Here is a 23,988-nt window from a genome sequence, read left to right on the forward strand (position 1 = left end):
AGCCCTCAAGATTTGAAATCTGTCATGCCTTCTGTACCGAAGCACAAATATCACAAGGGCCTGTTTGACTGGCTCCATTGTGAGTCACCTGAGGAAGCAGAACTGGTACCAAATTTGTGCTACAGAAAATGTGAATAGTGTTTCACTGTCTTAGTTCCTTCAGTTGACTCACTGGGCACCCGGATGAGGGGAGGGATGGGTATAAGGAAGGAAAAAGATAGGATTGAATTTATTTGGGGTGTTAGTAGTGGGACCATCCCTTCTGGGGTCAGTTAGTAGGTTGGTTAGAATAGCAGTTGCCATAGAGCTAATTGTAGGCTCCTCTGGCCCTGCTTCTTTCCTGTCCTCAGCTGTGTAGCCCAGCACCATCGTTACGCTGATTTTTGTTCATCAGCCGAACCTGTGTTCAGTGTTTTCAAGGTACTGAGCTGGCAGAAAATTAAGTAGAAAGTTAGCAGAAAACAAAGCAGACCTCAAAAGCAAGAGGAACCCCATTACAGGTGGTTTCCTGTAATACCAATAACAACCAAAATTGTGATTGTAATTAATCTTAAAAATAGGAAGAAGGTATATCAGTTTGCTCTGCTTTTTTGCTGAATTATTTGTCTACTGAGAATTTACTTACACATTGGGGGAAAAAAAAAAAATCTCAACACTCTAATCGTCCTAATTCAGGATTTTGATTTACACTTTTTCTTGGTCTGTATCAGTGAAATAAATTGCTAATTTAGCCTCTTCCTATGCTTAATATGTCATATTATTCACATTCATTAAATATGGCTCTCATTTATAAATAAGACAACTTCAAATAAAATATTTTTTAAAATATGTGCAGTGATACAGGACTTTAAAGCATCATGATCTGTTTGCTAGTTTTTTTCTTTTCCTCCTCTTAGGACTTCCTGATCCATTTGCTAAGGTTGTGGTGGACGGATCTGGCCAATGCCATTCTACAGATACTGTGAAGAATACACTTGATCCAAAATGGAATCAGCATTATGACCTGTAGGTGGTAACAGTGATAACCAAAGGTTTGAAGTGAAATCCTCTAATGTACGCAGACATTGTCAAATGATCATAATACTGTCCTATTTACAGCTTGGAAAATACCTCAGAGTTTATTAGTTTGAGTGAAAAATACATGTGTCAAAGTACCACTTTCTCATTTCCCTCAAAATCTAAACACTACACTTGGTTTTCTAGTGATGTCTGCAGTGTGCTTTACATGTACTATAGAATTATTTTATTGTAATATTTTTATGTTAACACTTATGTAAAATGAAGCAAACAATTGGCAATATTACCCTCAAACTGCTCTTCTCTTCAGGCTGTTTTTTGGTCTTGCAGTGCTACACTGTCTTCTGTGCGCCTCTTGTTCAGTTTTCTCTCCTTTATGCTTTCCCAGATGTTGTTCTCACTATCAATTGTTATGTTATCATCACTTGAGCATCTTATAGTACTTTTGGGCAGTATAATCCATATGGCATGTATATGTCATGTTTTTCCTCTGTGTTACTAAAGCATAGAATATTCTGTAAAACATAAGTTAGTAAAGCTTCTGTTTTTCATATAGGTTTATTTATGTTTGTACATGCTTTATTTTCCCTGTCTTTTATTCTTTTATTCTTGTATCTTTTTGCTTGGGATGGAAGATGTGGAAGAGAAGTGAACAGTTTTGCCTCATAGTATTCTCCTTTTATTCTAAGGCATTGTTCTGATCTCTAACTTTTTTTCGCATGGTTCCATTCCTTATCTATATTATTAGAACTTGCTTGAGCATATTTATGTTAGCTTTGGACATCACCAAAGTAGAGCAAATCAAGTATTAGTACACAGGGAGTGTCTTGGCCCCTTTTTTCCTGGTGAAGTAAAGCAGCTTGATAGGTCTTTTGAGCAGAATGTGGAAGGCCTGGTTTAAAGTGATCTCTTGACCTACTCTTTATTTAAATACCCCAGATTAAATACGTGAAGTCATTGTTCATATTGGTTTAGTGCAGTATACAAAACATTTTCATTATGGCTTAACAAAATATCATCGGCAGTTTAGTGAAATAATAACACTTTCTCTGAGGAAAGCTATAGCATTATAGTTTCATTATTCAAACTCAGCCCAAGCCTAGATTCTGCATGTGAGACTGTAATTCATATTCATTAGAAAAATGGATATAAAACAAGTTTAAGTTCCTGTAGAAGTAATGTCTCTTTTTCATATTTAAAGAATTCTAAGTTAATTTCATTTTTTATGTTATTAAAACTATCAAAATGTTGATTTGTATAGAACATAGATTTCAGACCTCTACCCTTCCATATCCTCTCTAAGATTGACCATCCATTTGTGAAGATTTAGCTTGAAGATTTATCTTTTTTCAACAGCAGCTAATCCTCCATGCAGCATCCTAATGGTGAAATTCAAGAATAGATTGCACTGATTTTGCATCCTGCTGTCACCAAAAATTAAAAGTCCCCTTTCTCTCCTGTTTCAACCCCTTTTTCAATTTATTGCGTGCGTTCATGCTGCTTGTCTTGCACTGGCTCCATATGGCTTCTGGGTAAATGGATTCAATTCACTTAACCCCACAGGAAGGTAGCTGGACAGGGGAAAAAAATGTGTTTAATTCTTTGACAATTAAATGAGATGCATTGGGTCAGTAACAGTGTGTCTGCGTTAGCGTGTCAGCTTCCATCAGGAGTGAGCTTTTGTAGGGAGTCTCTTGATCATCCCCACTTGCTGTGTTTTGGCTTCTTTCGTGAAGCAGTCTTGTAGTACGTGAGCTCAACTGAATTGGATGAAGCTGGACCACAAGGTGCATCCCCTGAGTACCACCGATGTTTTCTTGCTGCAGGAATAAAATGTGAGCATGGACTTTTACTGTTGCTTAGTGAGGTGGGCCCATTAATGCTCATTAATACATAGCTTTACGGGGATAAAAGGAGAGGAATGTGGGAAGTGCTGCCAACATGACTTGAGTATAAAGCCCTTCTATATATAACTTTTGTACAACTAGGGAAGGGATACTTTGAAGAAGGATTGGTGGGCCATCATTTGGTAGTTACCTGTTACTAAAATTCTGTGTTGAAAATGTTGGCAGTTCCCTGGATCTTCCTCAGTGTCTGCCAGTCGTGTCATGGCATTTGAAGTGCTGTGGTGGCAATGCAAGTAAGGAGTTGTCAGGAATGGGATATAAGGGTTGGTTAGTGCTCCATTGGCTTATGACTTGGAGACTTGGTTCCCTTCTGGAGAAGAGAAGAGCAGAGGACATAGGAAATGAGAGAGGATGTTAATATGCAATGAGAGTAATGGAAAAAATAGTAAAATCTTTAGAAAAAATTCCTTTCTGGTTTTGATTTTCAAAAAAAGATGAAGAGGAAGTATTTTTACATTGTTTTATAGAACAAGTCATGCTTGTATCTAGATACTGTAGTTGTCTTCGCTTTGAAGCAAGACTGTGATTGCTATCCATGTTGTATTTTAAAAAGCAGAGATAGAAATGGGGTTTCTGGCAGAATATTTTGCTTGGGCAGATTTGGGGCATCTCTTGCTGAATTGTCCTAGGGAATTTAGACCTATGTGAAGCATCTTTTTGTGTGCGTGTGTAGGTTTTATATTTTTTTTTTCTTTTTTGGGGAAGAAGATACCTAAAAAACCTAGGTTTTATTTCGTTAGGATATTATTTTCAATATAAATTACTTGTCCTGTAGGGAATACTACTTTGCTTGATTTTGGCAGTTAAATTCCTTGATGGTAGAAGTAAGCACAGCATTTCTAATCAAAAGTAAAATTTAGCGTTATGTCAAGCCTTGTAATTTGAAAATAATCCTCTTCCTCTCAAAATTTTCTTCATAATCATTTAACTCCTTTTCTTGTCTTGCCTGTTATTCCTTACTCTATGGAAAATTATTTCCATTTGTAAACATCAGCAACCCAGTCTTCAGTTCCTATTTAAAATCGTAGTAAAACATTAGATCCCTCTGATACAACTCACTGCTGGGCTTTTATAATATAATATAATAGGAATAGTAACTGTCCTACTGCTAAGCATCTGATGTCAAACCTCATAGATTACAGGACTTAATCTTTCTTTTCATCCTTTGAAAATAATTTTTTTTTTTTTTTTAACTTCCTAACGTTTACCCTAACTACACACCCTTGCATGGGAATGCTAGTCTATGCCTTATGATGCTTCCACTGTTCCAGGAAATGCTTTGCACACCAAGCATAACAGATGCAGTCTCAGTGGCAGCTTGCCTGCTTCTGCCACCATGCAGCGTAGGAAATCAACTGGAGGAAGGTGCAGTTATGGAGAATTTTTTAAAAGAAAAATCCTACTTTTTTTCCTACCATGAAGATTTCTGTTGTTTTTTAAATGACAGTAATAAACTTATGTGCAGTAATACTGTCTCTTGGCTGTGTTGGGTTGATTGAAGTGTCCCTAGCCTGGAATTTATATAACAAGTTAATGCTGCTACTAATTAACAGTCTCATCTATCATGTGATGGCATATGCAAATGGCACAGTAAGATGAATCTGTTGTGATGTATTTATGCAGTAATGTCTGAATTAAGTTGCTAATTCTAAGGGAATTTTGTGGCTTGCTAACCTGATTCAGCATAATAGGTATTCTGTTGTAAAGAATTTTTTTACAAAGACGTCTGCAGTGTCATAAAGAATAAAAAAGGTTTTGCTTTTGCCTTATGTGGTTCTTAATTCAGATCTTGGCGTGAAAGGAAGCTGCTGAATTAGTTTGTTGCTTCGATTCTTCAGTCTAGATGGGTGTGTGGGGGGAGGGGGGAATCTGGGAGGTTTTCCAGAAAGAAACTGCCAAATAGTTGCTGTCTGGATGCAGTTTAATGTCAGTAAAATACCATGCTTGCCCTGGATGTATTCTCCTTCCTTATTTTTAGTCTTGTTTGTGTTTTCCCTATTGTTCAGGCCTTTCCCCAAAGCTCTGAATAACCCGACTTAACACATTTACAGACCTCACATTCAGAGCATTTAAACACTACCTGAAACCAGCAGTTCTGAAACTTAGCAAATAGCCTTTTTCTCTTCCTTCCCCTTTCTTCTGTTCTGTGGTAGCCTGTATCTCTCCTGCAGCCTTCCCACGCTCACCTGTGCCCGCTAGCCTACTCCAGCCCTCCCCAGCAGCCTCTACCCTTAAGGTATAACAAGTTATATGGCCTATTTATCTCTAAAAAATATTTGTACCATGATCTCCACCAGTCCTGGTCCCATCTTTACTCTGTGACCTTCAAATCTGGACCTCTAGGCTCTAGCATGGACTCATTGCTCTCCTTTGTTATACCTCTCAGATGTAACCTCACCCAACTTCTGCAACTCCTCCTCTTCCCAGAATCTCCTCACTGCAGGTTCTAGTGCTGTTTGGTGCCTTCACGTTCTCAAGCCCCTGTGCTGCCCTGGCAGCATCACCTTTCTATCCCAGCCCTCCAACTCTACTTTGCCTAGTTATTGCTAATGCTCCTGGATTTTTCTTAGGGAGAGAAGGCATCAGCTCTGCTTGGTGCTGGTTTCAGACAATCCCATCCTAGATTAAACTCATAAAGAGCTGTCAAACAGCTCCTTACAACAGCTTTGCCTTCTTGGTTGTTTAGACCAGTTTGATGAAGCTGATGTCCTTTGCATTTAGGGCAAAAGCACTTCTGGGTCAAGCTTGGACCACACTGGCAGATCTGGACATTCCAGCTCAAGCACATCAGGCGTACAAGTCTGCTGAACTTCTTAGGTGGATCTGGAGTAGAAGCCCACTTTGCTTGCTCTTTGTTTGGTGCAGCTGCTTTTACAGTGTCTTGTAGGCTCAGCTCAACATTGGGCTGGGTAGCAGTGGGGAGGGGAAGGGAGCAGCCGGTCGGTGCCACGTGTCTCTGCTGTGTTCCTGTCTGAGCCGCAGCCCCTGGCTGGTTCTCTTCTGACCATCCCGGAGGCTCAAACACCCTTCAGTTGCTACCAGAGACGAGAGCAGTGTCAGGGTGAAGGAAGAGAGAAGAGAAAAAATTGGGATGATAATTTTCATTATGTCTCTTCACACGCTCTTCTCCCCCAGCCTGAGAACAGCTGATATCTCAAAGCAGAACACTGCTATTAGAAAAACTTCAGAAATGGGAAAATGGAGAAACAAACGAAATAATTTGTCCAGGTCATAAAAAGAGTCTGTGTGACAGCATGGATTAGAAGTAGGGAATTCCTGGCTTCCAAGCCTGAGTTCATACCTCTTGATGTTGCATTTTTCTCTGTTTCTGGAGGGAGTACATCTGGATTGTGATCAGGAAGAGGTGTGGTTTTTTTCAGGATATTTTTTTTTTTTCCACTTGCTTCATTCTGCTTTTCTGTACCAAGCTGAACTCTTCAGGGAAAGTGTATATAATGCCATGGGAATGAAAAGTCACTTGATACCAAACCTTCCTCAGTAGTGTATAAGCTCAGAAGGAAATACCACCTTGGCAAAGATAATTCTATTTAGACAAAGTAACAATTGTTCCTGTGTTTTAAAATTTTATTAAAGTATTTTAGAGGGTTCCAGTATGGCACATACTTGATTTTTGTTTAGAAGTGAAAGTGCTAAGAGTAGGCATTTTTCTTAAAATTTCTGAACACGCAATTCTTGTCCAGAGCCCTATTTTACAGATTCAGGAAATATGTGAGTTAACAACGTGTATATGGAAATTGAATTTCCAGGTTTCCACTTAATACTAATCCTGTTATCTCTGTTGAAGTTCTGAAACTGTGAAATAGATGTTGATCTGATAGAGTAGAGTAAAAAAAAAAAAAAAGCTCCAAGAACTTTATGAGAAGGAAGAGAGAAGCATCCAACAAAATGGGGTTTTTGTTTCCATTTTTTTTTTTTGTGTATGTGTTGTTTTTTTTGTTTTGGTTTGTGTTTTGGTTTTTTTTTAACTTACTCAATTTCTTTTTTGGAACATTCTTTTTTAATAACAAATAAAATTCCTAACTCAGGCTTTTATGTTGGAACTTTATTGCCAGATGATGTAAAACAAATGTAACTTATCCACCAAATGAATTGGAAATGTCAGCTTGTCCTACCTTCACTCTAAACACAGCCATGTATTTTCATGCCTGAAATTATGCAGAAATATAGATGAAACATTTTGCTATAAAGCCAACTAGCAGTTACTGAACTATTTCTTTTCGTCCTTTGGAAAAAAAACAGACGACATTTTTATTTGGAAAATGCAGCTTGTCTTGCTTATTTCCTTTAAATGTGTGAATCAGCCAGGATCTCTGGTGCAAAAATCAGTAGGTTATAGTAGTAATATAGAAGTCCTCACCTGTTTGCTATGGATGGCTTACTGTCTGCATCTCAACCATGAGAACCTCACCCTGAAATGTTACAGTAATTCTTGGAACCTGTGTTGTATATTCAGCTGTTCTACATATTATTCAAACTGTTCTGTTATGAAATTGTGTTTAACCATATACCTCTGACTCTTTTAAAGCAACAAGGAAAACTGGAAAATTCAAGACAGGTCATGATAAGTCTTTATTTTTAAGTGCACCTAACTTGTTCTCATAAGAATTTATTTTAAGTACATGAAACATTGTAGACTGCAACTGTGCACGTGAATACCCATCTTCATCCCTCGTTCCTTTATGCAAAATTGGCATTGTCAAGGTTGTAAGGCCAAAAATCTGACCTATATTATGCAATCAGTTTACTATTCAAAAAGCTTTGGGTTTTTTCTGTGTGAAGTTTGTGTTTTGTTTAGTTTTTTTTTTAAAGGTGCATTGGTTATTTTAAACCATGCTCATGGGTGTGTGCCTACAGCTAGGCTTTTCTGTCTTCTACTTCTTGAGTCAGTCCCTGTCTGCAGGTGGGAAAAAAAGTTGTCAAAGTTCTGCTTTTTGGAAAAGGAAAAATGGGAGAAGTGTTAATTGAGAACTTAGCCGATCACAGCTGCAATTTTAAGCCATAACAGTTAGTTCAATTGTTTGGTTTGCCAACCTTGACAGTATCATTTCTATCTTTATGAAAATATTACGATGTTTTAAAGCTAATAAGGTCTCGGACAATGAGGGAGATGTATTAAGACATCGGTTGAGTTTGATCAGTTTTCCTTTAAAACCAAACAAAAAAATGCTTGGAAATAAACTGCAGAAGGCCAGAATTTGTGGTCTGGGAAGGGAAAGCTACAAGCAGTTCTTGGGATCTAAGCCATAGTTACAAATTAATTTTCCTCAACTTGAAATAACTGTAATAATTCAGTATTGGCAATTGGTGATTTATCTTCAGTGTTTTGAAGTTGTCCTCTGAAAGTTTTGAAAACAAAAACTAGCTCACAAAGTAATTGCTTCTGAAGAACAAAGCTTCAAACAAAAAATCAAAAATAAAACAGCCTGCAATGTCTACGTTTCCCCAAGTCGGTGAAATGCAGATTTAGGTTTTGCAAAGCATTTCCGTGGTAATGCTGCAAGGAGGCAGTCCACGCATGAGCAGGAGGGGAATGTGGCACATCTCAACTAAGATACTGTATTAACTTTTTGTAATGGGTCACATTCATAAGATGTAATGTATGTTATAAATGGGGCCTTCCTGAAGCTTTCTTAATAGTAAATTGGCTTTCCAGAAAATTGTTCACCGCAGATGTGTAACCTAGGTTTGCCTTGTATTTCCCCTGCGAGCACAGAAGAGCTCTGTGAGGGTGGCTTGTGCTGCTGGTGGGTGGCTGGGAGAGTAGCCTGAAAAGCAGCGGCAGATGAAGTGCTCCAAAGGGATGCTAAACTGACAGTTTCTGACCTGGGATTTGAAACACTCTGCCTGCTAGTGCTGCTCCCAAACACCTGCTGCCACCAGCATTGCCATTCTCTTTGGTTAGGCTGAGCATAGGCATGAATCTGAGCATGTTTGTAGCTGCTTGAAGAGATGTGGTCACCGGGCTAGCCCGGAGCCTGTTCCTGTTTTAAACAGATTTCAGTAGACTTTGGATTCACATTAATGCCTTTGTCCAGAATCAGGATTTTAGATTAGTTTGTATGCAAGTAAACTCCTTCATAAGACATGTTTTCATTAAAGTATAATGTGTACATCTTATCTGAAAATGACTTACTAGGTCTTGCTGATACAGTGCGTGTTAAATTTTTAATGTAATGGTTGATAATTTTTTTTCCCCTAAGGTGATTTCTGGAGCATCTTCAAAGTATTCAGTAAATGCCATTCACAATACTGTTTTTCCACATTTTTCAGATATATTGGAAAGTCGGATTCAATAACAATCAGTGTGTGGAATCACAAGAAAATTCATAAAAAGCAGGGAGCTGGTTTTCTGGGTTGTGTGAGACTTCTTTCAAATGCAATCAACCGCCTTAAAGACACTGGTTGTAAGTAAGCTAAAGACTAGAGTTTCTTTTCTTTCAGACCAAACTCGCATGCATAGACTTTTGAAAAGTGACAGTTAAGTGGGGTTTTGTTGTTTTTTTATAAAGCTTCTGTATTCCAATTAGTTTGGTAATTTGTAATGATGTTTTGTGCCTGAGGATAGCATGAGTAGGTTAGAGAACGCAACTTGCCTCTGGCTTTTCAACTCCTTTGCCTCTTACCGTAGATAGTGGTAACTTCAGTGGCATAGTCTGGTTGCGGACTGTCAAGACTGAACTTATTGTGTTGGAGTTCCAAAGGAAGACAGATTCTAATTACTTCCAAATTACCTTTTTATTACCTTCAAAAATGCAAGTCTTAAGGGGTAAACAAAAGGGTAAATGTATCTTGAAGCCAAATTTGTAGTTTAAAAACTAATGGGCCTTCAAAATTAAATAGTAAACGTTGTCATAAGATATCAAATGCTTTATAGCACTTTGAGCACTTCGTATTTACTTTTTGAAACATTCATTAACATGTAAGATGCTGTTTTCTCATTATCCATTTACTGCTGAACAAAACAAAATTTGGTGTGCTGTGATGGAAAAGCAGTGCTTGGCTACACACATAATTAAAAAAAAAAAGGTGACATGCTTGTAGAGAAGAATTGTGATTTTAACTTCAGTGACAGGTTCCTTGGTGATGAAAGGCATAACTGAACTTCTCAATTTTAAATACTTGTTCCCTAGATCAGTACTTCAGTGCATTGTGCTTTGTTCAGTTGAGTGAGGTTCTGTTTAGTGCGGAACATGTGGATTGATGCTGCAGGTTAGCTCTGTGCTGTACTAATGTGAGTGTTGAACTGGAAGCACATTATGACAATGGCTGGTTTTCACAAGGGAAGAGAGTTTAAAATACTTGTTAGAGTCACTTTAGACATCCAGTCTAGGATCATGTCATTTCCTATTCATCAAAAGAGCTTTGTGAAGTAGGAAAAACGTTAAAGCAGAAGTAGTCTAGTCTTGTTTTCTGATTTAAAACTGAAAAATTGAGTTTTGGCTGAAGATTTTTAGTTTTGTTTCACTTCCCCCATCTCTTGAAGTTTTAACTATCTCACTCTAGGCTGAATTTTGTTCTGATAGTACTTCAGTATGCCTTTCAAAGGCAGCAAAATATTGTATGACTTAGGCTTTGTGTCCTTGTTTTGTAGATCAGAGATTGGATCTGTGCAAGCTTGGGCCAAATGACAATGATACTGTTAGAGGACAGATAGTAGGTAAGTAAGGTTTTTCTCTTTTAGTTCTCTCAGGGCATAATAGTAGTTATAGAAATACCCTTCCTTGATGTCAGTTTTCTGTATTGATTTTTTTTTTTTTTTTTTTTTTTTTCCCCCAAATTCAGTGTCTAGTACCAAAGTCATTTGGACCTCAAGCTAGAAGTGTGCATGTAGAGAATTAAGGGGGAAAAAAAAATAAACAAACAAAAAACAAAAACAAACACACACAGAAACACACAACAAAACCAAACACCCAAACCACCCCCCCCCCAAAAAAACAAAACAAAACAAAACAAACAAACAACCCCCTTCAAATATTGTTATAAGTGTTGGGACAAATAAGACTATAGATAATACCAAATTCATTTTGAATGTTTTCAGTTTCACTGTAAAGAATGGTGACAGTTTGAACTTAAACTCCCTGTGAAAAACTGACTACAAATTTCTTGGCCATCAAGAGTTCCAGCAAAGCTGTGCTTCCTGTAGGTTTTGCAAAAGACTAAAACATCTTGCTGTAACAGGAGTGAATTGATGTCTGGGATGACTTGGTCAATTCATTTTGTGTTTTCACGGGTTATTAACAAGTCTGTCACCAATCTTGGCAGTAACTGTGCTTTGTCATTCTGCTAACTCATGAACCTTAAATAACTTAAGAATTAAAAAGAAGCTGGCATATTGGAAAACAAGCATCCGCAAAAAACTTCATAAACAGTCTCTTTTTGGTGCATTGTAAGTTGTTTCAGAAGACAGCATTTCTAGTAGGTCACTTAAGTCAAGAAAAAGTTGGTCAGGATAAGGAGGTCTTTATTTTTATGGCAATATTTTAATGAGAGTATTTGGATATGGGGGAAATAAAAGTGAATTTGTATGCTCAGTTTTACATTTTACGTTCAATTCCTAGTTCAAATAATAACCAAGCAGCATTCTTGGTCAGGGAAAACTATTGAAATATCAGTCAGCAAATAAGGGCTTCAGTGCATTTGTTTGCTTTTCTCAAAGTGCTCTGTTGAATAGTACCTATGACTTTACCACTTTATGTGCTTTAACCATCTGTCTAGCATCTGATCTGCAAGTGTTTGCACAGTATTAAGATAAGAGTGAGGTGGCACAGGAGAGTCAAATGATGGTAGAAATGTGGCATTGTAAGTGCATTGCTGACACTTCAGACCGTTCTTGAATATTCAATTTTCCACGTGAGCTTGCACAGAAGAGTAAAGGATAAAACAGTCATATTTCTAGGGTGTTTGTTTTCTAGGTGTTCCGTTGTCAGTTCAGTTTGCCTTTTGGTTTTGCTCCAGTATACTGGTCCCCTGATTATCCGTTCTGTACGCATGTGATTCTGTTTGTGGGCTTCCTTTTAAGAGGAAACTGAGGTTGGCTGACAGAAGAGCTTGTTCAGGGTCTGCTCCGAGCAGCAGAGATCCACTCTGCCCATTACAGCCCTTCAGGCGTGACACTAGCAGGGACTGTACCCTCACACCATGACGTGCTCTCATGCTGCCCTCCAGAGTATGCAACATGCATCCTTGTCATCATGACTTGAGAATGCGAGCGTTAATTAAACAAGCAAAAAACCCCCAGACCCACCCCAAAGCAGAAAGGTCTCAAGGCTATTGGGATGGCAGATGGGAAGCCTGGGATGAATGCTGTGCCGTGTAGGCATGGCAAATACTCTTCAGAGACAACTAGCTGTCAGAGATAACTAGTCAGCAGCGTGGACATCAGCTAGACTGACCAGTTGGCTTAACCTGATATGATCATGAAAAGTAGTAGAGACAAAGCAGCATTAGATCTTCTGGTGTGATGCTGGGGCTGTCCCTAATTAGCAGGAGCTGCTTGATTATGCATTGAACCTAGAAAAAATACAGTTTGCCAGTTACAGCGGAGACTGAGAACAAATCTGTATGTTATGCTTTCTGCTGTTGTTATCGGAAATGTCAGGTTTCCTCACTCATGGCTGTGTTTTAATTTAATGCATCCTTGGTAAGATTCCAGAGACTCCTGTCTTTTTTAATTTAAATTGTTGTTATTAATCACCTTATACTTTAATCTCTCTTTGCTAATGCAATTTTGTTGAATGGGTGAATGAGCCTGAGTAAAACTAGATAATTCCGCTGCAGCAGTTACATGGTGGAGAAATCTTGATTAAAAGTAAGAAAGAAGATAGTGTAAGTTACAAATATATTCTCAGTCCTTCTAATGATAAACTAGCTTAAATTAAAAGGCTATGCAAGATTGGAAAACAATATTAAAATGTAATTGATACCTTCAGCAGATGATAACCTTTCAAATCAAGTGCACAGTGGGTATGCCTTTATAATCTGGGACAGCGAGCAAGGGGATCTTTATCTTAAATACCTGGGGTTATCTTCAAAGGGGGGAAGAAAAGGGGACGCTTGTGAGTAGTGGATGCAAAGGGCACCTGAACTGTGTCTTAATCTTGCAGCTCTCTTCTGTGCCACCATTTTATTTCTGATGTGGCGGTGCAGAAAAAATGAGTCCTTACTCATTACAAAATGAAGCCGTGCACAAATTTTGGTCCTCACATAGGCAAAGAGGAGGTAATTGCCTTTGTTTAGTTTCATTTTTGTCTGTGTGTATTGCTTGCCAAACCTTGCCTACATGCAACAATGTGAACTTGTAATGTATGGGTTTGTTGCAGAATAAATATATCATCTAAGATTTTGTTTTGATTGAAATTAAATTCAAGTCTTTCACTGTAAGAAGGTGCTTTGTAACATTAGTGTCCATGGAAGATTTGGAGTTAATATTGATTAGGAATAAAGTAAGCAGGTACTACAGGGTTCACTGTGTTGGTCTGTTGAAGGCCGAAAATCCTAAGCTTCAAAAGATGTTGTTGAAAATTTGGACTCTGGCAAAAACTGCCAGTACAACTAAATCTTTTCTAACTTTGTGTTCTTGACAAAAGTTTGTTTGTGTCTGGATTAAGGTGTGTAAAGTTTATTTCACTGCATCCATAAATAGGACTTGAAGAGAGTTGTCCAGAGGTACAGTACTGCCACCTCCAGAAACGCGTGCCACAGCACGTATTTAGCTTTTTAAGCAATCGTTTTATTGTTAAAAGCAAAACAAAACATCAAAAAAACCAACACCCAACCCCACAGGAACACAAGTGTCATAAATTGTCATATTGGACACTTGCAAATTGTGATACTGGGAATAAATGCTGCCTAAAAAAATCTTGTTTTCATAATTGTAGTAGAAAAGCTTCAGGCATAAATATCCATTACAATGAAACATGTGAAAAATAAAAATTAGATTAAAAAAAAGTAATACAGTTTTGCTGAGGGCAGTAAGGGCTTTTCAGGATGCTGAGCACTGCTTTGTGTGGGAGTTGCATTTGACTTCTTACCACTGGTGTTTGAAAGCAGCCAGTAAACCAAATGTGTAGTGCTTCTAGCAGTTGAATTTTACCTGGTGGGTTTTTTTGCGTGTGTGTACATGCGTGTGTTGAATTCCATGTGTACACAAAATACATAAGGAGTCAGAAACACCCAGGAATTTCATATTTTAGCTGTATTAGCAGTTTTCCCATTAGCAGTGGAAGTGTGGCACTAGCACTGTCCTGCTTGCAGTCCCAGCCCTGTGTGAGGTTAAACACCCTGTTGCCGCCAGACAGGAGTCACAGTCCATCTCCTGCAGAGGAAAGTTAATGACAGCTTCAGAGTTAACTTCTTTGTCTGCCTTAACTTACATTCATATTTTTTAAGCAAACTTTTTTGAAGACATAGGGAATTACATGTATGAAAACATACACTGTTTCTGTGTAACTCTTTGATTTGTGGGAAGGAAAAAATATCCAGAACATGGCTCAGCTTCGTCCTCCAAGTTGTACCATTTCTCTTTCAACTATAACTGTAATTTGCATTCAGATGTGCCATCTTTAATAATTCTTTTATTATCTTAATAGTAAGTCTTCAGTCCAGAGACCGAATAGGCACAGGAGGACAAGTTGTGGATTGCAGTCGGTTATTTGATAATGATTTACCAGATGGGTAAGCTGACATCACTGTGACATAAATACAAATACAGTTAATACAACAGACTTTTGCACACTGACTTGTCATTACTGCAAATACATTAATTTATTTTTATTCTTGCACTCAGAGTTCTACAGTTTTGAATTTAGGAGCAGGAGATAAGCCAGCTAGGATACACAGAACAGTTAATAGTTTGACCCTTGTCTTGCTTCTCCTTGGAAAACTGGAGGTAGCATATATGAGTAAATGCATTCAAAAATATATTTCTCTAAGAAAACATATGTCTTTCAAATTATAGAACTGATAAATTAATATGTTAAATCACGGCCAGCAAGCTGACTTTATCCATACAGTAGTTTCATAGCAAGGTAGTGAACACATGGGCCTGGCTGCCTTCTACAGCACTGTGCAGAGGTATACGCTATTATGAAAATGGATCGCTTTTTCTTCCATGTAAATCACAGTGAAGAAAACATGATTGGAAAAGGTAATGGAGCCTGAGTTCTTGCTGTATTTACCTGCCAAAGGCTGGGTTTGAGATTTTGATTTGTCCCTGTGAGAGTTAATGACATCATTAACACCTAAAACAGTTTTGCGAATACAGAAAAATGCTCTGTGCTAGGTTCTGGTGCTGTCATCAACTTTTTCAGAGCAAACACAGACCTTCTGAATGTGATTCTTGGCAGGTAAAGACAGGAGAAACTGATTTTTCAGATGATGAATTTTGAAATGTAAATTATCATCTAGGTCCTAAACAGCATTCTTTTGTTAATTTGGAGTCTGGAGAGGTCAAAAACATTTTTGAAAATGCTTTTAAATTTTCACTTCAGAATGTTCCTGGTATAAATAGTGCTTACTTAATTGTGTAACTGCAAAGCTAGCTGTACAACCTTGTGTATTTTGGAGTGCAAAGGTAGTAATAATTAAAAAGTCATGTTATTTGAAGGTGACTTTTTAATGAAAGCAAGTAGTGCGTGAAGATACTATGAAAGCACTTATTAGAATCAGTGGTCAAAAGAAGTAAAATGCATTATTAAACATGATGTTTTGAATAAGTTTCTTTATATAGCTATTTGGATTTAATTAGAATTCAAATAGTTATTGAACATGAAGGTGTGATATTGTTAATTATATGCCTGGTTCCAAGTGAAGAATATGTAAAATCAATTCTGAGTTGAACTTTCAGTTGTTTCCTGTTACCTTGTTCAGCTAACATGATTCATAACAGTTTAAGTCTTCCTGAGTTGGCATTTACACTGGAAACATTTTGTGCCCTGGTTTCCTGGAAATACCACTCATTGCCTTATCTCTCAATGTCTGAATTCAAGGTGGGAGGAGCGGAGAACTGCTTCTGGAAGGATCCAGTATTTAAATCATATTACACGAACGACTCAGTGGGAGCGACCAACACGGTGAGAAATTATTTCGGATGCTGCATGTGATGAAGTTTGGTTGTTGACCACGAGTGCTGAGGACAAGCAATTCTAAATGGCTCTAACAGGGCTATTCGGCATTCCTCCAAGTCACTCTACAAATGCTGTATGCTTTCCTTCTCTAACATCCTACTCCTTCTGTCTGCCTAATACTTAATTCAGAAGAATCATTCTGACTAGATTTTTTTTTTTTATTCTTCCCATAATACTAGCATCTTTGTTTTCTTGTAGAACTGTATAAATAGAGACATTACAATGTGCAGACATCGTAAGGCATGAGAAAAGAGATCATGAATAGCTGACAGACACTGTCTATGGACATGCTACGATCATGTAATCCAGAACTTTTAAAGCTGATTGCTACAGAGCATGTTTTGAAATTATCATGATCACCTTTTCTAATAACCGTAGATGTGTTGCAAAGCTCTTCCTCAAACCAGTTTAGCTGTTACCTGAATTGTAGACAGTGTCATTGCATATTTTTCAGACTCTTCTGCAGACTGTCTGTGCCTGCAGACTCTCTTCTATCCTCAATAAATATTATTCCAGTCTCTGCATGGATATATTTGACTTAAAATAATCTGTACTGTTAATGCTGCCAGCTCTCATATATATTGGCAGTTTTTGAGTGAGTGAAGGTACTGAACAGCTTTTTAATTTACCTATCTATAATTTTCCTGATATGTTAAAATACCTAGTCTAAGCTCTAGACACATTTACAGAAGAAAAACAAATGCAAGATATATAATCTGTTTGGGGGATTTCCTGTGTCCTTATCAATCCCCCTTTAACTCATTTTAAATCCTTTTGAAAGCAGCACTGAGATGCAAACCCACATAATTCAGTGTTTCCTCTTGCAGTCCAGTTCTCAAGAGCAACTGGATTTTATCTTGCTTAGCCCTTTTTCACCATCCTCGCTTAATAACCTTCCTTAAAAATTAAAAGGAATAACAAGGTCTGATAACTTCCTCGGCCATATGAAGGCAAGGTGAGATGTCTGGGCTGTATGCTGCTCATTTTAAAAAAGTAAAATAATTTTACCCTCAGCACTCTGTTTAAGGTGGGAACTGCTCATGTGAGCATTTGATATTATCATGATCCTGCAGCATCATATACTAAGTGTCAGGTCAGACCCAAAGATAGGTGAGGAGGTTTATTAATTACCCCGGGATGAAGCAGTGAGTGCAGAACAGCAGCTTTCTGCCTGTTGTCGAGGTATCCTCCTCAACAGGTCAACTGCTCAGTTCTGCTGTCCAAAAAGATACTCCGAGAGCCCTTAGGTGAAGCTTCCACAAACTGTGTTGTGTAGTCCTGTGTCCCGTCAGCAATGCAATTTTCACATTTTTCCCCACAGGCCAGCATCTGAGTACTCCAGTCCAGGCAGGCCACTGAGCTGCTTTGTGGACGAGAACACTCCAATTACAGGAACCAATGGTGCAACCTGTGGGCAGACGTCGGATCCCCGGCTGGCGGAAAGGAGAGTCAGGTCACAGAGGCACAGAAACTACATGAGCAGGACACACTTGCACACTCCTCCTGATTTACCTGAAGGATATGGTATGCAAATTAAATTTTTTTTAATTGTAGGTCCCAAGAAACTGGGAAAATAGGTTGTGTCTTCCCCTTGTGTGGAAGATCCTTTTGATTCCTTAGTTTGGGGAAATCAGTCTTTGAGTTTTTGTATTGCATTTTTTGTTCTTCTAGTTATTAATTTATCTTAATTTCACAGAGCAAAGGACGACTCAGCAAGGTCAGGTCTATTTTCTGCATACTCAGACTGGTGTTAGCACATGGCATGATCCAAGAGTACCTAGGTAAGAAACGATGCAAGTATCCTTAAGGTGTCAAATCAAAATAGTTTAATCAGTACTCTCCTCAGAGTTTTATCTGTCTAATATTCTATTTCTGACCCTTGGCCCCTAATACATAATTTTAACAAATCATTAATCAAAATAAATTAGTCTCTCTTCCTCAGTTCTTCAAATTGTTATTTTAATTCATAGATGGAAAATCAATCAATAAATTACAGTGGTGTTTTGAAAACAGGTATAATTAACTGATTCTAGATCTTGCATATTAATTATAGCTAACTCCAGGTTTTAATACTCTGCAAAAACAATGAAACAAAAAGTAGGATCCGAGCACTTTCAAAAATCTAGATTTATCAAGGTTCTTCAGTGAAAACTGGGTTGGTTTTGGTTTTTAATTCAGGCTTTGGAAGTTAACAAGACCTGAGAAACTGGCAGCATATGTTTATGAAGAACAAACTTCATGACAAACAGGTTAGACATGCAATCAGTTTTGATGAAGGAGCAGACAAAGGGGAAAACCTGGAAAATCTAGTGGATGCCCCTTGTATGTTTTACTACTATTTGTAGTAAGCTACAGTCTCATCATTGAATTAGCCTAAATTTATTTGTCTGTGAGAATTATCGTCCCAGGTTCAGACTACCAAATGCAATTTACTCAAGGAATGGGAGACTTGGTACATTTTTAAGCAACTGATTGGAGACACTGATGATAAAAAGCCTGCAAGTAGAAATGGTGAACTATGTTTGAAGTGCCAGGATGTAGGGGTTTTTTTTAAAAATGAGCTAAAAAAAAGAGTGTTTTACATTTGAATATGGTAGCAAACATCTAAAAATGCACAAGCTTTTCTACAGCAGGCTTCCTGTTACAGAACAGAAATGAATATTTATTTTCTTTATAATGCTTTAACATGGATATTCCTCGAGCAATCATATATGCTTCCAAGCATCTCACTAGCAACGTATAAACAGGAAAGAACTTGGGAGAGAGGGGCAAATGGATGGAGAAGCTGAGAGAGACTAACCTGTGATTAAAATACTCAAACTGCTATTTATGTTGCAGCTGTCTCAACACTTAGGAGAAAATAAATATTGTGTCCTTTTAGTTTAGTGTCCTTATTTACATGATGCACATATGTACATATTGTACGTGTGATTTTTTTTTCGATGTGTTTGAAAGGATAACAGAAATTATTGTTAGCTTCTGATTATTCTTTAAAAAAAAATAAGAAATCCTGTTGAAAATTATTGCATCCTAAAGTATGTGGATAGTGTTTGTAAAACAGTGTGTGTAGTTCGAAATTGGCAGCCAGTATTGGCATTTATGAGAACTGTAGCAACTTTGTTGGTTGCTGCTGGTACTCACTCCCATGGAAATGGATATCCCAGGAAAGACAAAGTGCTTCAAGGCCATAACTTCATTGCATTTTCAAATGATTCTTTTGGTTTTACTACTACTTTTGTGTTACAAGAATATACTTTGCTTTGATGCATTATCTGTAGGCTTTAGCGTGTGATACAGCTGGCAGTTGTGCATTAGGAAGTCCATGATTTGTGTATTATACAAAACTAGAAATTGGACTTCTCTAAAAAAAAAAATAAATATACTAAGATCTAATCCTTAAGTTTGCAGTGCAAAAGTTTTATGTGCAGTCTAAGTTAGCACTGCTCTTAGGTGTGGCAGCAGTATCTGCATGAGTGTCTCTGAGAACAAAACTTGGCTGTTTGCATGAGAATGAGAGTTTGTGTCATTTCTAGGAATATTATATTTTTATGCTAATATGCCACAGTCTTTTAGTTAATAGAAGTAAGCCCTACAGTTCAGCAGCAGTGTGTTTATGGGTAATATCAGCAGAGGTTCAATCCCAGAGCCTTGTATTTCCATTAGTGCCTTCTCAGCCTTTTGAGTCCCTGCAGAAGGCATCTTTTCAGCCATTCTGTCCCTCGGCTCTTTCCTCCCCTCAACTCACATGATACTGGGAGATCTGAAGACTTACCTCACACTGTCAAGTGCAGCTCTTTTTAAAGGTGTTTCTGAGATGTGAATTATATACATGAACAGTCAGTAAGTGTATGTTTTTGAAGACTGGTATTTGTTTTCAGTGAACCTCTGGAATGAATATACATCTTTCTAATTTCAGCAGAATTTTCTTGAGACCCATTAAGCTATCTCTCCATTGCTCAGTGCAGAGCCGAGTCATTGTTGATATTTTGTTAGAGAGCTGTTTGCTTCTCACTAGCAATTGGTTCTTGGGGCAAAACTGTGCCATATGCACATCCCATGCATAATTCTTCATGGAAAATAGAACTCTTCAGAAATATAGTTTTGTTTTGTAAGAGTTTTTAAAGTGTGATTCAGAGTTCCTTACATGACTAATGTTGTTTTAGAAATGTTTTCTGTCAGAATTGGTGCAGAACTGCAATTCCACTTTGGCAAATATGGTAATGGTCTTTATTTTGTTTTAAGCCTGTATTAACATCTGAAGTTAGTTTTTAAAAATGGTTTTTGATAAGAATTTTTTTCCCCACGGCATGTGTTCTGGGGTGTGTGTTTTTTCTTTGGTGGGCTTGCACCTTGGGAGTAGAGATTCCAGCTGAACAGATCAAGTTTCTGAAACAATACATTTTCTCAGACTTCATGGAATTGTTCTGTTACATTTACGCTTGTTTGGCTCGGAGGCCAAATGCTGAGGTATTTTTCATTTTATATTTGTTTTCACAGGGATCTTAGCAACATCAATTGTGAAGAGCTTGGTCCACTGCCTCCTGGATGGGAGATCCGAAATACAGCAACAGGCAGAGTTTATTTTGTTGATCATAACAACAGGACAACGCAGTTTACAGATCCACGGCTATCTGCTAACTTGCATTTAGTCTTAAAGTAAGTCTAAAGTCTCCAGCACGTGTTGAGTGTAACAGAGGAAAGAAAGTGACTCTTGAGGGGTGTTAGATTTTACATCAAGATGTATTCTGCCATTCAGTAGTACTTAAAGTGTAGCAGCGTGTTCTTGAACACTACCAACTTACTGTGTTACATAGCAAAGACAAGTTTGATTGTTCTTGGAACAAAAATCTCCAGCAGCATTTAGGCAGGAATGTGGCTATTGTGATGCCGGGACTTGGGAGCAGCAGGAGGGGAAGCAAGTGCTGTCCAGTGCAAGAGATTGGTGCATCGACTTTTTTGACAGCAAGAGAGACACTTTCTTTCCTTTTCTTTATACTTCGTACTGTTTTCAGTTATGGAGAACTTATTTCAAAATAGGAGGTTGCGTTCTGTAGCACATGGTGTGAAATACTGATGAGTTAGGCAAGGGTGCACAAGTGCCCAACCATTCTCGTGGAATAAAGGAGAAACAATTCAGCTCCTACCTTCAGTTTTAGAGTAAGACTAGTTGAGATGTTCACAAAGTAAGACCCCAATATTTTAAGTCAGATTTTTTACAAAAATAATAAAGTAAAATAGGAACTGTATTTTTTCTGCCTTAGTATTTTGATATCACATTTTCATATTGCACTTTTAAAAAGAGAAGGGGAAACTCACAAGAATTCTGGGTCTTGTTTTTATTCTCTAGGCACTCATTTCACACTGGGGGATTTTCTACTAAAAATGGAAACCAAAAAGCAACTAAACTTTCCATAGACATGGCTATCAGTTTGTCCAAGCTATTTGGGGGTTTGACTCTATTGTTTCTCATACTAACACCTTTTAATACTCTGGGAAAACACCTGTCAAGTATTGAGTAGGTGTTAAGTGGAAGAAACAATGAAGAGTTGGTTAGATAGAAAGCCATGCAGCCCTGGGCAAGGAGTAAGTAGGAGGAGTAGTCCTTTTAAGGAAGTGAATCATTGTGAAGAAAAGCTGAAGGAAAGAGTAATGGGAACGAGCACTGAAAAGATAAAACCGAGGAATGGAAAGTAATATCCAGGAGGTCAACATCTTTTGTGTAATACATAAAGTTTGGCTAGCCTTTGTCTGCCCAATACACATTTGAACTTAACACTCCGAGAGGGAGAAGAGTCTAAATATTGACAAATATGAATTTTGTTTAGAGAAATCATTGGTTATATATGTATACATTGCAGAACATTAATAAGCTCCTGCATCAAGCCACTTTTGGTTCTTTTTTTTTTCTATTTAAAACAAAGAAATAATTACTAATTTTAACTGAATTTAGATTGGTAGTTTCAAATGAACATGATCTTGAAAAAAATTTGCCAGTGGAGGAGCATGTTCATGCTAGAAACATGGAGAAGTTCATTAAATTCATTCAAATTAAGGTATTTTATCCAAAGAAAAACTTCAGACCCCCTTAGCTACAGTAGTGCAATTCTTAAACTGTAGAAAATTAATTTAACTGGACTACATTCATAAAACTGTCCTTCACAGGTAGGTTTGTTTTTAAATTGTTGTAGAGTCGTAGTGGCCAGTTCTACATGTGTTGTGGAGGACAAATACATAACTAGCTTTGTTATCTGGAAAATCTAATTTGACTGTCAAGTTCTAGAATCACAGAAATATTTCTTTAAGTTTCTTTTAAGTTCATGCATTTCTTTAAAGTACTACCACAGTGTGCTTAAGATTTTCATTTGTACATCTGTCTTTCATTAGGGAAGGATTTCAGAAATTCAACCAACAGTGTCATCAGCAAAGTCTGCTGCCTGATAAATCTTTTCTGGTGTTTATTCTTTTATTGCACCAAACAGGATATTTGAAAGGTTTTGGGGTTTTTTTGTTTGTTCGTCTGTTTTCCCCGCAAGCCCACCTCCTTCTTTTATTGTTTGTTTTATTTTTGTTTTTGTTTTTGTTTTTTTTTTAAGTAGTTTGCCTTTGGCCTGTCATTTTGTAAATTATCTTGAGAAATAGGTTTAGTATTTGGGTGGGATGGGTGTCATAGTGTTCTAGGTTCAAAGGTGTAACAAAAAGTTTACTCTTGGTGATACTGAATTTTCTATGGAGCTGAGTAAAGCAGCTTGTTCTTCCAGTGATGATGACATAAGTTAAGAAAATAATCACACTTGTTACCCACTTCTGTTTTAAAATATTGACCAAGAGTTTGTGATAGGTTTTGATAGTTATGGCACCTGAAAAGTACTTAGCTATATCCTCAAAGCACTGTAAAGAATCAAGGATAGTCATTCAGCTGTGAACACAAACTAAGAAATTAGATTTAATTACTTTAAGCACTGCTGATTGTTGAGCTAATACTGCACTGATTATTTTTAGTCTAGTATGAAGGGTGGCATTTTATTTTTCTCCTCCTATTAGTGCCCTTTTTTAGATTTAGTTTAAATTAACGCATAGATCTTAAATTCATGTTCATTTCAGAAATTACATTTTCTTTAAGACTGACACTGACTAATTTTGTGGTTAGGGGACTGTGGACTTTTTTACTCTTGAAGGTAATATGAATATATGCTCACTTTAGTATATAATTAGGACCTTCTCTGGTAGGCATATACAAGAAATATTTTCACATGCTTGTCCTTACGGAATTAGAAAGTTCAGAAGATAGAACAATGGTTTTGCTTTAATTTGTATATCAAGTAAATACAGTTTAAGTGAGATTAATATTTTAAATTGATGATAAGTAAAAAGAAATTACCAGGCACATAGAACAAATGACATAGAGCCATATTCTGGAACCACATCGAGTGTGTGTGTCTAAATTACTGTAATGACTTGGTTTCTCTGGGATGACTTAAAATAACTAATAAGTAGTTTATTGTAAGACCAACGTGATCAGCTTGCAAATAAGGTAGCCTTGTTTAAAAACAACAGTGGAAGCAACACCATAACACTGTGAAAAAACACCGATTAACTTCTGAAGTTCTGCATCCTAGGACATAGCAACAAAGTAGGATTTCTGTGCGTTATGCCCTCCTTAGACCCTGGGAGTAAGGAGGTGGTAATACTTAAGTTTTGAGTTATTGCTGAAGTAATCGACAATGTGTGCCATTGCAGGGGTTTCTAAATGTTAGGCTTGTAAGACTACTGATAAAGATTTCCTGGTCACTTGGTGTTAAGTTTCCCTTGAGGGAGGTTTGTGCAAAATTCCTTTAAATAGTTTTGCAAATGACAGAATAGCTGTTCAGAACCACAAGGCAAACCGGGAACACCCCCACCCCTTTTTTAATTGCCAGTTC

At 37.5% G+C, this 23,988-nt stretch overlaps 1 protein-coding gene across 1 annotated transcript in view; it reads left to right on the forward strand.

Annotated features, from left to right (window-relative positions):
* SMURF2 (SMAD specific E3 ubiquitin protein ligase 2) overlaps window positions 1-23,988 on the forward strand; it is a 66,578-nt gene that overhangs the window by 28,813 nt on the left and 13,777 nt on the right. The window contains exons 3-10 of the mRNA XM_042802344.1: window positions 897-1,005; window positions 9,216-9,349; window positions 10,537-10,602; window positions 14,534-14,618; window positions 15,932-16,015; window positions 17,391-17,593; window positions 17,766-17,850; window positions 20,567-20,725. Coding sequence (XP_042658278.1) covers window positions 897-1,005; window positions 9,216-9,349; window positions 10,537-10,602; window positions 14,534-14,618; window positions 15,932-16,015; window positions 17,391-17,593; window positions 17,766-17,850; window positions 20,567-20,725 — 925 coding nt within the window. The remainder of the gene's footprint in view (window positions 1-896; window positions 1,006-9,215; window positions 9,350-10,536; window positions 10,603-14,533; window positions 14,619-15,931; window positions 16,016-17,390; window positions 17,594-17,765; window positions 17,851-20,566; window positions 20,726-23,988) is intronic.

This window comes from Tyto alba, unplaced genomic scaffold, assembly GCF_018691265.1.
Source record: "Tyto alba isolate M040663 unplaced genomic scaffold, T.alba_DEE_v4.0 Super-Scaffold_39, whole genome shotgun sequence".
Lineage (NCBI taxonomy): Eukaryota > Metazoa > Chordata > Aves > Strigiformes > Tytonidae > Tyto > Tyto alba.